This window comes from Microcebus murinus, chromosome 7, assembly GCF_040939455.1.
Source record: "Microcebus murinus isolate Inina chromosome 7, M.murinus_Inina_mat1.0, whole genome shotgun sequence".
NCBI classification, from domain to species: domain Eukaryota; kingdom Metazoa; phylum Chordata; class Mammalia; order Primates; family Cheirogaleidae; genus Microcebus; species Microcebus murinus.
Genome location: NC_134110.1, coordinates 156,172 through 168,368, shown reverse-complemented (window position 1 = coordinate 168,368; position 12,197 = coordinate 156,172). Strand labels below are relative to the sequence as shown.

General features: G+C 68.4%; 1 protein-coding gene across 1 annotated transcript in view; it reads left to right on the top strand.

Annotated features, from left to right (window-relative positions):
• Window positions 1-12,197, top strand: part of ADAMTS7 (ADAM metallopeptidase with thrombospondin type 1 motif 7) — a 48,233-nt gene that overhangs the window by 22,191 nt on the left and 13,845 nt on the right. The window contains exons 9-14 of the mRNA XM_076004682.1: window positions 7,461-7,605; window positions 8,130-8,222; window positions 8,615-8,754; window positions 10,331-10,500; window positions 10,680-10,813; window positions 11,571-11,691. Of these exons, the coding sequence (XP_075860797.1) occupies window positions 7,461-7,605; window positions 8,130-8,222; window positions 8,615-8,754; window positions 10,331-10,500; window positions 10,680-10,813; window positions 11,571-11,691 (803 nt within the window). The remainder of the gene's footprint in view (window positions 1-7,460; window positions 7,606-8,129; window positions 8,223-8,614; window positions 8,755-10,330; window positions 10,501-10,679; window positions 10,814-11,570; window positions 11,692-12,197) is intronic.

The following is a 12,197-nucleotide window of genomic DNA, read 5'->3' as shown; positions in this document are numbered from 1 at the left end:
CTTGGGCAGGGCGTTTCCGACTCGCTGTCAAGGAGCTGGCTGGGTCAGGGCTGCTTGCTGGGAGATCCGGGGGCCATTTTCTGAGTGACTCGGTTTCCCCAGAGGGGAATCCTCTATTCTTTTCCTTGGAGAGCATAAGTCCGGCTGCAGTGCTCGGGCGTCCCAATGTGGCGGGGGCTGGACGGGCGTCTCAGCCGTCACTGTGTAGACCTGTGCTCGTCCCTCTTCCTCTGTGGGTCCCTCTGCCTGGGACCATCGTCTGTGTCTCTTGTTCCCAGGCCAGATCCTCCTGGTCTCCAGAGAGCGACCTTGGCCCTCACGGGGCGGGGAGGGTTGGGGTTAGGGCTGGGCGGGGTCTCCGTCTGGTGGTTCTTACAGACTCTCACCAGCGCTGTCTTCAGCCCGACTGCCCCGGCCCCTAGGCGTCCTGGGCCACTCACTCCTGGGCCTTTCCACGGCTCCGCTCTGGCGGTCCCTCCCTGCGGCACGTGGCCTTCGTCTCTCCACGGAGTGAGTCAGCCACGGCTTCACCTCCTGCCCTCCAGCCTCAGAATTTCGCCGGCACCTTTCATTCGCCGTGCTCACTTCTCCCTCAGCCTTCGCCCCGTGGGTTCGTGCCTCGTTTGCTCCTCCACCCTGGTCCTGGCGGGCGTTGGAGGGGAGCAGAGATAGAGCTGTTTGCTCCGGCGCCATGTTTTTCTAGGAGCCCCCTCGCTGTGGGGCGGAGGCAGGGACGGGACCAGGTCCACTGGGGACATGAGAGCAAGGAGGAGGCCTCCGGTGGGAGAGGGTGCCTGGGGTGGGAAGCAGAGAAGAGGTTACTTTGGTGGCAAGAACTAGGCTGTGGCCCCAGCTTCTACCCTTTATCCTCTAAGCCTCAAAAGACGGGGACAGTGACGTGGCCGCCATATGCATGATACTCGCCTTGAATGAGAAGTCGCGCCAGTGTTTAGCACAGTGCCTACCACGCGGTGAGCTTTTTTTTTTTTGAGACAGACTCACTCTGTTGCCTGGGCTACAGTGCCGTGGAGTCAGCCTAGCTCACGGCAACCTCCAACTCCTGGGCTTGAGCGATCCTCCTGCCTCAGCCTCCCCAGTCACTGGGACTACAGGCATGCGCCACCATGCCCGGCTAATTTTTTCTATATATACATATTATATATTTTTTATTTTTTTTGAGACAGAGTCTTGCTTTGTTGCCCAGGCTAGAGTGAGTGCCGTGGCGTCAGCCTAGCTCACAGCAACCTCAGACTCCTGGGCTCAATCAATCCTGCTGCCTCAGCCTCCCGAGTAGCTGGGACTACAGGCATGCGCCACCACGCCCGGCTAGTTTTTCCTATATATATTAGTTGGCCAATTAATTTCTTTCTATTTATAGTAGAGATGGGGTCTCGCTCTTGCTCAGGCTGGTTTCGAACTCCTGACCTTGAGCAATCCTCCCGCCTCGGCCTCCCAGAGTGCTAGGATGACACGCGTGAGCCACCGTGCCCTGCCTTTTCTATATATTTTTAGCTGTCCATAAAATTCCTTTCTATTTATAGTAGAGGCAGGGTCCTGCTCTTGCTCAGGCTGGTCTCGAGCTCCTGAGCTCAAAGGATCCTCCCGCCTTGGCCTCCCAGAGTGCTGGGATTACAGGCGTGAGCCACCGCGCCCGGCCACGTGGTGAGCTTCTGATCCGTGGTGTCTGTTGTTTCCACGTTTCCAAGCGAGGTGTGTCTGGACTTGAACGGGGATGAGGCCTGAGGTGCGGAGGGGGCGCGTCCCTCCCCAGAGAGGGGCGGGGAGTAAGGGAGTGGCTGGAAAATGGGAATCGTGGCCGCCACCCCCTGGGGCTTTCCCAGCTGCCCCCACCCGGGGTGCCACCCAGCACCCTGGCTCCAGGACAGACGGACAGATGAGTCTCTGTCCTCTGCTGCCGGGATGGGCGACGGGCGTGGCTCGGGGCCGGGCGAGGGTGGAGGACGGGCGGGAGCCGGGTGTGGGGCCGCCCAGAGCCGTGGCACGAGGCGGAGCCGGCCCCAGCCGGAGGCAGGAACGGGTCGGCGCCCTGCCAGTCCAGGGGTGCGCGGGCGGGAGAACGGCGTCTCCCCAAAGTGGCTCCGTGCCCACCTCTCCATCCTGGGGGTCAGGCAGCGGTGACCTGGGGTCAGGGAGCAGGTGGCAGGCATGGTGTGGGCAGTGGCACCAGCCTGCCTCCCAGCCCCCGCCACCTGTGCCTTCCTGGCGGTGGGACCGGACGGCAAGGACAGGCCCCCCCACAAACGGGCCGGGGCCAGAATGAGCGAGAGTCACAGGAGGTGCCGAGTTCGGGGTCAGGCAGCGTCGCTGGGGCTTGGGGCGTCTCCGGGAGTCACAGACGCGCCGTACCTCGCCGGACCCGACACCCTGGCTCCCTGCAGACAGACCCCAACAGGGCTGAGAGCATGGATACACATGCGTGCCGGGCCCTGTGGGGTCTGTGGGGAGGGAGAGACGTGATGCCTGTCCCCAAGGCCCTCGGCATGGGGGTGGGAGACGTGATGCCTGTCCCCAAGGCCCTCGGCATGGGGGGGGAGACGTGGTGCCTGTCCCCAAGGCCCTCGGCACGGTGGGGGGGCATGGTGCCTGTCCCCAAGGCCCTCGGCACGGTGGGGGGGAGACTGTGGTGCCTGTCCCCAAGGCCCTCGGCACCGTGGGGGGGAGACTGTGGTGCCTGTCCCCAAGGCCCTCGGCACGGTGGGGGGGCATGGTGCCTGTCCCCAAGGCCCTCAGCACCGTGGGGGGGGAGACATGGTGCCTGTCCCCAAGGCCCTCGGCACGGTGGGGGGGGAGACATGGTGCCTGTCCCCAAGGCCCTCGGCACGGTGGGGGGGGAGACATGGTGCCTGTCCCTAAGGCCCTTGGCATGGGGAGGTAGGGAGAGATGTGGTGCCTGTCCCCAAGGCCCTCAGCACCGTGGGGGGGGAGACATGGTGCCTGTCCCCAAGGCCCTCGGCACGGTGGGGGGGGAGACATGGTGCCTGTCCCCAAGGCCCTCGGCACGGTGGGGGGGGAGACTGTGGTGCCTGTCCCCAAGGCCCTCGGCACGGTGTGTGGGGGGAGAAATGGTGCCTGTCCCTAAGGCCCTTGGCATGGGGAGGTAGGGAGAGATGTGGTGCCTGTCCCCAAGGCCCTCGGCACAGGGTGGGGAGAGGGACAGACGTTTGGCAGTTTGGAGTGCTGAGTGCCATGGCAGACAGTGGGACGTGGAGAGGCAGCCCCTCTCCTGGGGTCAGGACAGTGTCCTGGAGATGGAGCCTCGGAGCTGCCCTGGGAGCGCCAGGGGGGAGGGGCCGGTGGGGGAGGGTCTGCAGGAGGGCGGTGGGGCTGTGGGGTGGGCTCTGCAGGAGAATCTGCAGGAGGGCGGTGGGGCTGTGGGGTGGGCGGGGCTCTGCAGGAGAATCTGCAGGAGGGTGGTGGGGCTGTGGGGTGGGCGGGGCTCTGCAGGAGAATCTGCAGGAGGGTGGTGGGGCTGTGGGGTGGGCTCTGCAGGAGAATCTGCAGGAGGGCGGTGGGGCTGTGTGTTGGCGGGGCTCTGCAGGAGAATCTGCAGGAGGGTGGTGGGGCTGTGGGGTGGGCTCTGCAGGAGAATCTGCAGGAGGGCGGTGGGGCTGTGGGGTGGGCGGGGCTCTGCAGGAGAATCTGCAGGAGGGCGGTGGGGCTGTGGGGTGGGCGGGGCTCTGCAGGAGAATCTGCGGGAGGGCGGTGGGGCTGTGGGGTGGGCGGGGCTCTGCAGGAGAATCTGCGGGAGGGCGGTGGGGCTGTGGGGTGGGCGGGGGTCTGCAGGAGAATCTGCAGGAGGGCGGTGGGGCTGTGGGGTGGGCTCTGCAGGAGAATCTGCGGGAGGGCGGTGGGGCTGTGGGGTGGGCGGGGCTCTGCAGGAGAATCTGCGGGAGGGCGGTGGGGCTGTGGGGTGGGCGGGGGTCTGCAGGAGAATCTGCAGGAGGGCGGTGGGGCTGTGGGGTGGGCGGGGGTCTGCAGGAGAATCTGCGGGAGGGCGGTGGGGCTGTGGGGTGGGCTCTGCAGGAGAATCTGCAGGAGGGCGGTGGGGCTGTGGGGTGGGCGGGGGTCTGCGGGAGAATCTGCAGGAGGGCGGTGGGGCTGTGGGGTGGGCGGGGCTCTGCAGGAGAATCTGCGGGAGGGCGGTGGGGCTGTGGGGTGGGCGGGGCTCTGCAGGAGAATCTGCGGGAGGGCGGTGGGGCTGTGGGGTGGGCGGGGGTCTGCAACTGGGACGGGGGCATGGAGGTGGCCCCATCCTGCTTCCCTGGCAGCCGGCGCTCCCGCAGGCCCGGCCCGATCGCGTGGGGGTCCCTGGGAGACCAGGGGGGGGGGCCGTGTCTAGAAGCCGGGGCTGGGCGCGGTGGGGGGCACTGGGCAGCTCTTGGCCGACTTGAGGAGAGAGTGAGTCACCTACTGTCCCTCGCTGGGACCTCCCTGGACCGCCCAGCCCTTGGGGGGGCAGCCTGGGGCCCCGGGGCGACTGGGGTGAGTGTCCCGGCGCCAAGGCCTGGCAGTGAGCCGGTGGAGAAGGAAGGGCCGGCTGCCGGCCAGCCGTGTGGTGCTTGCAAGTGGTCGCTGCTGTTTATACCCCGAGCTTGGAGTTAGTGCCTCACGTACGATGAGCACATGGAGGCCCAGAGAGGGCGAGGGGTGGCCCAAGGCCACACAGCATCCACTGTCGGGCGGAGAAGAGTGGAACTTGGGTTTCCCAAGCCTGGACGGCACCTGGACCTGAATGTGGCGCTGATCTGGGGGTCCTGTGGGGTTCGCCTCGCGCCCCCAACTTCTCGCACACACAGGGTGGCCGGTAGGTGGCTGTCACTCCAGCTGCCCGGCGACAGGCCCCCGGGGACCACACGCGCCCCAGCTGTGGAGCAGAGGGGTGGGGCTGGGGCACACCAGACCCCTCGAGCTGCAAGTCGGGGGCCCCGGCTGGGTCTGGGGCAGAGAGCGGGTGAGCCCCAGTCCACATGTTCGAGTCACGTCACGGCACACGGGCGGGAAGGAGGGAGCCCGGGCTGTCCCCACCAGCCCCAGGTGACGCTCTGCCTGGGGGCAGCGGACACGCCTGCTGGCGGTCGTGCATTCGAGCTGGTGTTGGGGTGAAGCATTTGAGGCGGGGCTCGCGGTTGCACGGGAGGGCCCGGCGGGGGTCGGGGCGTGGCACCTCAGCCTGGGCCCGGCTTCAGGCCCTGGCCATCTCTTTCCCCCGTGGGACCCAAGGCAGGTGACGACAGTCTCCGGCCCAGGGTGCTGTGAGGAGCAGATGGAGGAGCAGGCCCGGCCTGGCCGAGGTCATCCGGGCGTGAGGGCCACGCCCAGCGGCTGTGTTTGCCCTCACCCACATTAGGGGGATCCGATTCCAGCCAGCACAGGGGGTCCGGGGGACCCCAGGAGGACCCCCTAGAGTCGGGTCACTGGGCTTTGTTCTCTGCAGCTCTGGGAGTCGGGACGGGGGGGCCGGTCACTGGCCGGAGGACGGGGGAGACCACAGGGAACACCCACCCCTCCCTGGTCTCCCAGCTGCCACCGCTGAGCTCTGGGCTCCGTGACGGCAGGGCCTGGCCACCGCCCAGCCTGTCCCCACACCTGCCGCCAGCAGCACTGGCCTCATTGCCGGACCCGTCATCTTCTCCCGGCCTCTCCGTGTCCTGTGGGGTCCCCTCCTCTCCCCACTGGACCCCAGGATTGTCCCCTGTGTCCTTCTCCCCTGTCCCTGCCTGCCCCGGCCACCAGTGTGTACCCGTCCCGGCCACCAGTGTGTGCCTGTCCTGGCCCCCTGGGCTGCCACCTGCTGCCCTCGGGCCTCCCAGACTGGAGACCTGGAGGTTTGTGCCGCCCTCCCCCGCCCAGCCAGCACCCAAGTCCCGAAGGTCCTGCCTCCCTCTCTCTCTATATATATTTTTGAAACAGAGTCTCACTGTATTGCCCGGGCTAGAGTGAGTGCTGTGGCGTCAGCCTAGCTCACAGCAACCTCAAACTCCTGGGCTCAAGGGATCCTCCTGCCTCAGCCTCCCGAGTAGCTGGGACTACAGGCATGCGCCATCATGCCCGGCTAATTTTTTCTATAAATTTTTAGTTGGCCAATTAATTTGTTTCTATTTATGGTAGAGATGGGGGTCTCGATCTTGCTCAGGCTGGTTTTGAACTCCTGACCTTGAACGATCTGCCCGCCTCAGCCTCCCAGAGTGCTGGGATGACAGGCGTGAGCCACCGTGCCTGGCCCTGCCTCCCTCTATTGCTTCTGCCTGAGTCCCTGCCACCCGGGTTGCCCCAACCCTGACCGTCTGCCTGGCTCAGTTCTCTGCACCCTTGGTGGGGCTCCCAGGGCCCACAAGGGCAGTACGATGAGCCCCGGCCAGAGAGTGCACAGAGTGGGGCAGTGGGGGCAGTGGGTGCAGGGCGCTCTCCCAGGGCAGGGGCCGTCCCTCTGCAGATGGCTGGGCCGGTGGCTGGCCCTGCCCGGGAGCTGCCTGTGTCAGCTGTGGTGTGAGGCTCTCTAGATCCTTCTCTGGCCTGGCTCCAGGGTCTGGGCCGGGGCAGGGGCTGCAGGGACTCAGAGCAGGCCACGGGAGGCCTTCCGAGGGAAAGGCCCTTGGGCTGCGTCTCAAGGACAGGACAGAGGCTTCACAGTGGAGGGGGCGTGGCGGGTGGGCTGGAGTACTCGGAGGTGAGATGGGGCCCAACCTGGTCGGTGGGGAGGCTGGGCCTGGGGGGTCGGCTGGCCGGTGAGGTTGGCTGGGCCTGTGGGGTCGGCTGGGCAGTGGGGAAGCTGGGCCGGTGGGGTCTGGTGGGCCGGTGGGGTCGGCTGGCCGGTGGGGTGGCTGGGCCGGTGGGGTCAGCTAGCCAGTGTGGGAGGCTGGCCGGTGGGGTCAGCTAGCCAGTGTGGGAGGCTGGCCGGTGGGGGAGGCTGGGTGGTGGGGGAGGCTGGCCGGTGGGTTTGGCTGGGCCAGTGTGGGAGGCTGGGCAGTGTGGGAGGCTGGGCGGTGGAGAGGCTGGCCGGTGGGGAGGCTGGGTGGTGGGGGAGGCTGGCCGGTGGGGGAGGCTGGGTGGTGGGGGAGGCTGGGTGGTGGGGGAGGCTGGCCGGTGGGGAGGCTGGCCGGCGGGGTTGGCTGGGCCGGTGTGGGAGGCTGGGCAGTGTGGGAGGCTGGGCGGTGGAGAGGCTGGCCGGTGGGGAGGCTGGGTGGTGGGGGAGGCTGGGCGGTGGAGAGGCTGGCCGGTGGGGAGGCTGGCCGGTGGGTTTGGCTGGGCCAGTGTGGGAGGCTGGCCGGTGGGTTTGGCTGGGCCGGTGGGGGAGGCTGGCCGGTGTGGGAGGCTGGCCGGTGGAGAGGCTGGCCGGTGGGGAGGCTGCAGCTCTCTCAGTGGGGCAGGGCTCTGGCCCCTGAGGCCTCCGGTGGGTCTGACCGGCTGTGCCTTGCCGCCCTCCCATCCAACCCCTGCAGCCGCGGGTGGGGCCTGTGCCTGGACGACGCCCCTGCCGAGGATGTCCTCGACTTCCCCTCTGTGCCTCCTGGCGTCCTCTACGACGTGAGCCACCAGTGCCGGCTGCAGTACGGCCCCTACTCCGCCTTCTGCGACAACATGGACGTGAGTGGGCGCGTCTGGGGGCCGAGGAGGGCACCGAGGCTCCCTGGCCTGTGGGTGCGGCCTGGGAGGACCCCCGGCTGGGTGCGGCCCCCACATGGCACTGTGAGACCCGGAGTGGCCTGGGCGGGCGGCCGCACCCCGGGCTGGGCGTGTGCCCCTCGGGGGCGTGGGCAGCCCCTCCGCGTCCTAGAGCTGCCCCTAGTGGGAGGCACAGCCATGCCGGGGGCTGGAGCAGGTCGGCCCGAGCGACCCCCTAACCGGGCCTCTCCAGAGGAGGGGGCAGCCGGGGACCACTCGGGGCTGCAGACCTGCGGGGCCGCAAACCTGCATCTTGGGGCCCAGCACGGCCCCCCACAGCCCGCATGGTCTGGAAGGGAGGGGCGGGAAGAGGGAGCAGACACAGAGTGGGCGGGGCCTGGGGTGCTCAGGTCTGCAGACCCCGGAGGGGGAGGGGCAGTGGGGACTCTGGGGGTGGGGGAGGCTGGGGGTGGAGGCGGTGAGGGTGTGGCCCTGCCCCCCCCCAGAACGTGTGCCACACTCTCTGGTGCTCTGTGGGGACCACCTGTCACTCCAAGCTGGACGCAGCCGTGGACGGCACCAAGTGTGGGGAGAGCAAGGTAGGCACGCCCCAGCCCCAGCCTCGGCGGGGGTGGTGGGGGTGGGTGGGGCATGGGGGGGATGGGGGAGGCCAGACCTCCTGCCATGTCTGTGCCTGGGTCGGGGGTCGGCCTGGCCTTGCCTGAGCCCGCCGCGGCCTGAGCCCCCACCTGGGAAACGGAGGCCCTGGGGCGAGGCCCGGTCCACTATTCCCCAGGGAGTCTCCACCCGAAGCCAAGTGGGGCTCCACTTCCTTCCCTGCCCAGCTCCCCCAAGCGGCCGGGCTCTCGGGCATCGTGAGGGGGCCTCTCTCACACCCTCGTTCCTTCTGCTCTGTGCCGTCCTGCACACCTCGCTCTCACTAGGGTGAGGGTGACTGACGGGCTTGGGGCCCCCCCACCTGTCCCGGCAGTGGTGCCTCAGTGGAGAGTGTGTGCCCGTGGGCTTCCGGCCCGTGGACGGGGGCTGGTCCGGCTGGAGCGCCTGGTCCACCTGCTCGCGGAGCTGCGGCGTGGGGGTGCAGAGCGCGGAGCGGCAGTGCACGCAGCCCGCGTGAGTGCGGCCGGGCGGTGGGGCCAGGGACCCAGTTGCACGGGGCTTGCTCTGCCCCCGACCCAGCCCTGAGAAGCCTCCAGGCCTCCTTCCGTCACTTCCGGAATGTTCCGGAGGTTGACAGGTCCCATTGCAGAGAGGCGAACACTGAGGCCCAGACACCAGAGAGACCCCGGGGGCCGCAGCACAGAGCAGCAGCCCCGAGATGGATCTGGGTCCACCCTCTCTGCACCCCTGGGGCCGGGCCCTCCACCCTCCTCTGGGCCTCCGTTTTGTTCTTTTTTGAAACAGTCTCACTTTGTTGCCCGGGCTAGAGTGAGTGCCGTGGCGTCAGCCTAGCTCACGGCAACCTCAGACTCCTGGGCTCAAGCGATCCTCCTGCCTCAGCCTCCCGGGTAGCTGGGACTACAGGCATGCGCCACCATGCCCGGCTGATTTTTTCTATATATATTAGTTGGCCAATTAATTTATTTCTATTTATAGTAGAGACGGGGTCTCGCTCTTGCTCAGGCTGGTTTCCAACTCCTGACCTTGAGCGATCCGCCCACCTCGGCCTCCCAGAGTGCTGGGATGACAGGCGTGAGCCGCCGCGCCCGGTCCCCACAGTGATTCTCACTCCATCCTGCCCCCGACAGGCTCCGACCTGCTCCGGGTCCTCGCTGAGAGACTCCGGTTTCCGCGCTCTTTGTCTTTCTCCTCTGCGCCCCATAATGTGCCCGCAAAGCCTTGCGGTTTGCAAGCAAGCAGCAACAGAAGCTGGACGTGCCCGTTGTCCTCATAGCCCAGTGTCTTACACCGGGAGCTGCCCCGGGAGCCGGGCTGAGGACCCGAGGGCTCCGTGGAACGCTGGGTCTCGGGGCCGGGGACTCAGAGCAGCCCCCCGGCCAGTGCCCGTCACGTCCCCTGCCCGTGCCCGATCTCAGCTTCCCCCTGCCTAAGCAGTCCCAGCCCCATTTTATAAAAGATGAGGAAACTGAGGCCCAGAGGGTGGCCAAAGACTCGCCCGGGGTCACACAGAAAGGGGGCAGAGCCCCGACTTTCTGCCATCCTGTCCCACAGGTCCTTACCGTGTCTCCCCGAAAACAAGACAGGGTCTTCTATTTATTTTCCCTCGAGAACACACCCTAGGGCTTATTTTCGGGGGATGTGTTATCTTCCCCTCAAAGCCTCAGCTCGCAGCACGCACAGGACGGCCGGGACCCGACAGGGGGAGCCGACCTTGCTGGTGGGGCTGCCCGCACCTTTCCGGTCACCTCTGGGGCAGCAGCTGTCACGACGGGGCGGATGAGAAGGGCTGCTCGTGTTCTGTCCCGCTCCGCGACGACACGCACGGGTTGTGCAGACGCTGCGCAGCCGCGCCCGCCACTAGGGCTGATTTTTGGGGTGGGGCTTCTATGGCGCACGTGCTTAGACATCCTGCCAGGGCTTGTTTTATGGGCAGGGCTTGTTTTCGGGGAACACAGTAGGAACGAACGGGGAGAGTGCCTGGGCCCGGGGTGGGCAGACCGGCAGTGGGGCAGGGTCTCCGGGGCCGAGCGGGGAGGAGGCCACGCTCACCGCCCGCCCGCCCCCACAGGCCCCGACACAAGGGCAGGTTCTGCGTGGGCCAGCGCAAGCGCGTGCGCCTGTGCCACCCGCAGGCCTGCCCCGCCGGCCAGCCCTCCTTCCGCCAGGTGCAGTGCAGCCGCTTTGACGCCGTGCTCTACAAGGGCCGGCTGCACACCTGGGTGCCCGTGGTCAGCGACGGTGAGTCCCGCCCACGCCGCCGGGGACGCCGAGGCCGGGGCGAGGGAGGGGCGAGCGGCCGTTCCCGCCGTCCAGGCCAGCCCTGCAGGAGCTGCCGGCCGGCGCGTGTCGCGGGGCCTTCCGGAAGGCGGCGTGGCCCCTGCCCTGGCTGTCCCTGACGGCTCCCGCCCCGGCCACAGAGAACCCCTGTGAGCTGCACTGCCGGCCCGCCAAGGAGCACTTCGCCGAGAAGCTGCGGGACGCCGTGGTGGACGGCACCCCCTGCTACCAGGGCCGGGCCAGCCGGGACATCTGCATCAACGGCATCTGCAAGGTGCGCCCTGCGGGGACGGCCCCACCGGGCTCCCAGCTCCTGCCCGCTCGCCCTCCCAGGCGAGGCCCCCACTCCGCTCCTGGCACTGGGACCCCAGCCAGGCCCACACCGGGCTCTGCCCGCGCCCCGCCGGCCGGCCCAGCTTCTCCCCGCAGGAGCCCGCAGTGGGGCAGGGGCTACGCCTGCGCCTCGTGTGTGCTCACAGCACGCTCTGAAGGGGTGCTCTCCCTGTGTCGCCTTTGGGGAAACTGAGGCTCAGAGAGGTGTAAAAGTTCACTGGGGTCAGAGGGTACCGCCGTGGCAGGGCAGGGCCCAGAGTGAGGCCTGACTCCTGCTGAGAGATTCTCCTCGCACCTGCAGGGCCCTGAGGCTAGGGCAGAGGCTGGGCACAGAGGCTGGGGCAGAGGCTAGGGCAGAAGCCGGGCCCTGAGGCTGGGTGCAGAGGCTGGGCCCTGAGGCTGGGTGTAGAGGCTGGGCCCCGAGGCTGGCAGTGCAGAGGCTGGGGCAGAGGCCTGGGCAGAGGCTGGGCCCCGAGGCTGGGGCAGAGGCTGGGTGCAGAGGCTGGGCCCCGAGGCTGGGGCAGAGGCTGGGGCAGAGGCTGGGTGCAGAGGCTGGGCCCCGAGGCTGGGGCAGAGGCTGGGTGCAGAGGCTGGGCCCCGAGGCTGGGGCAGAGGCTGGGTGCAGAGGCTGGGCCCCGAGGCTGGGGCAGAGGCCGGGGCCGAGGCAGGCAGCGCACACAGCGGCCCCCTCGTTGCAGAGCGTGGGCTGTGACTTGGAGATCGACTCGGGCGCCGAGGAGGATCGCTGTGGTGTGTGCCGGGGTAATGGCTCCACCTGCCACACCGTGAGCGGGACCTTCGAGGAGGCCGAGGGCCTGGGTAGGGACGGGGTTGTGGGTAGGGACGGGGCCCTGGGTAGGGACGGGGCCGTGGGTAGCGACGGGGCCCTGGGTAGGGACGGGGCCCTGGGTAGGGACGGGGCCCTGGGTAGGGACGGGGCCGTGGTAGGGACGGGGCCCTGGGTAGGGACGGGGGCCCTGGGTAGGGACGGGGCCGTGGGTAGGGACGGGGCCGTGGGTAGGGACGGGGCCCTGGGTAGGGACGGGGCCGTGGGTAGGGAGGGGGCCGTGGGTAGGGACGGGGCCGTGGGTAGGGACGGGGCCGTGGGTAGGGACGGGGCCGTGGGTAGGGACGGGGCCGTGGGTAGGGAGGGGGCCGTGGGTAGGGACGGGGCCGTGGGTAGGGACGGGGCCGTGGGTAGGGACGGGGCCCTGGGTAGGGAGGGGGCCGTGGGTAGGGACGGGGGTCGTGGGTAGGGAGGGGGCCGTGGGTAGGGAGGGGGGCCCTGGGTAGGGAGGGGGCTGTGGGTAGGGACGGGGGTCGTG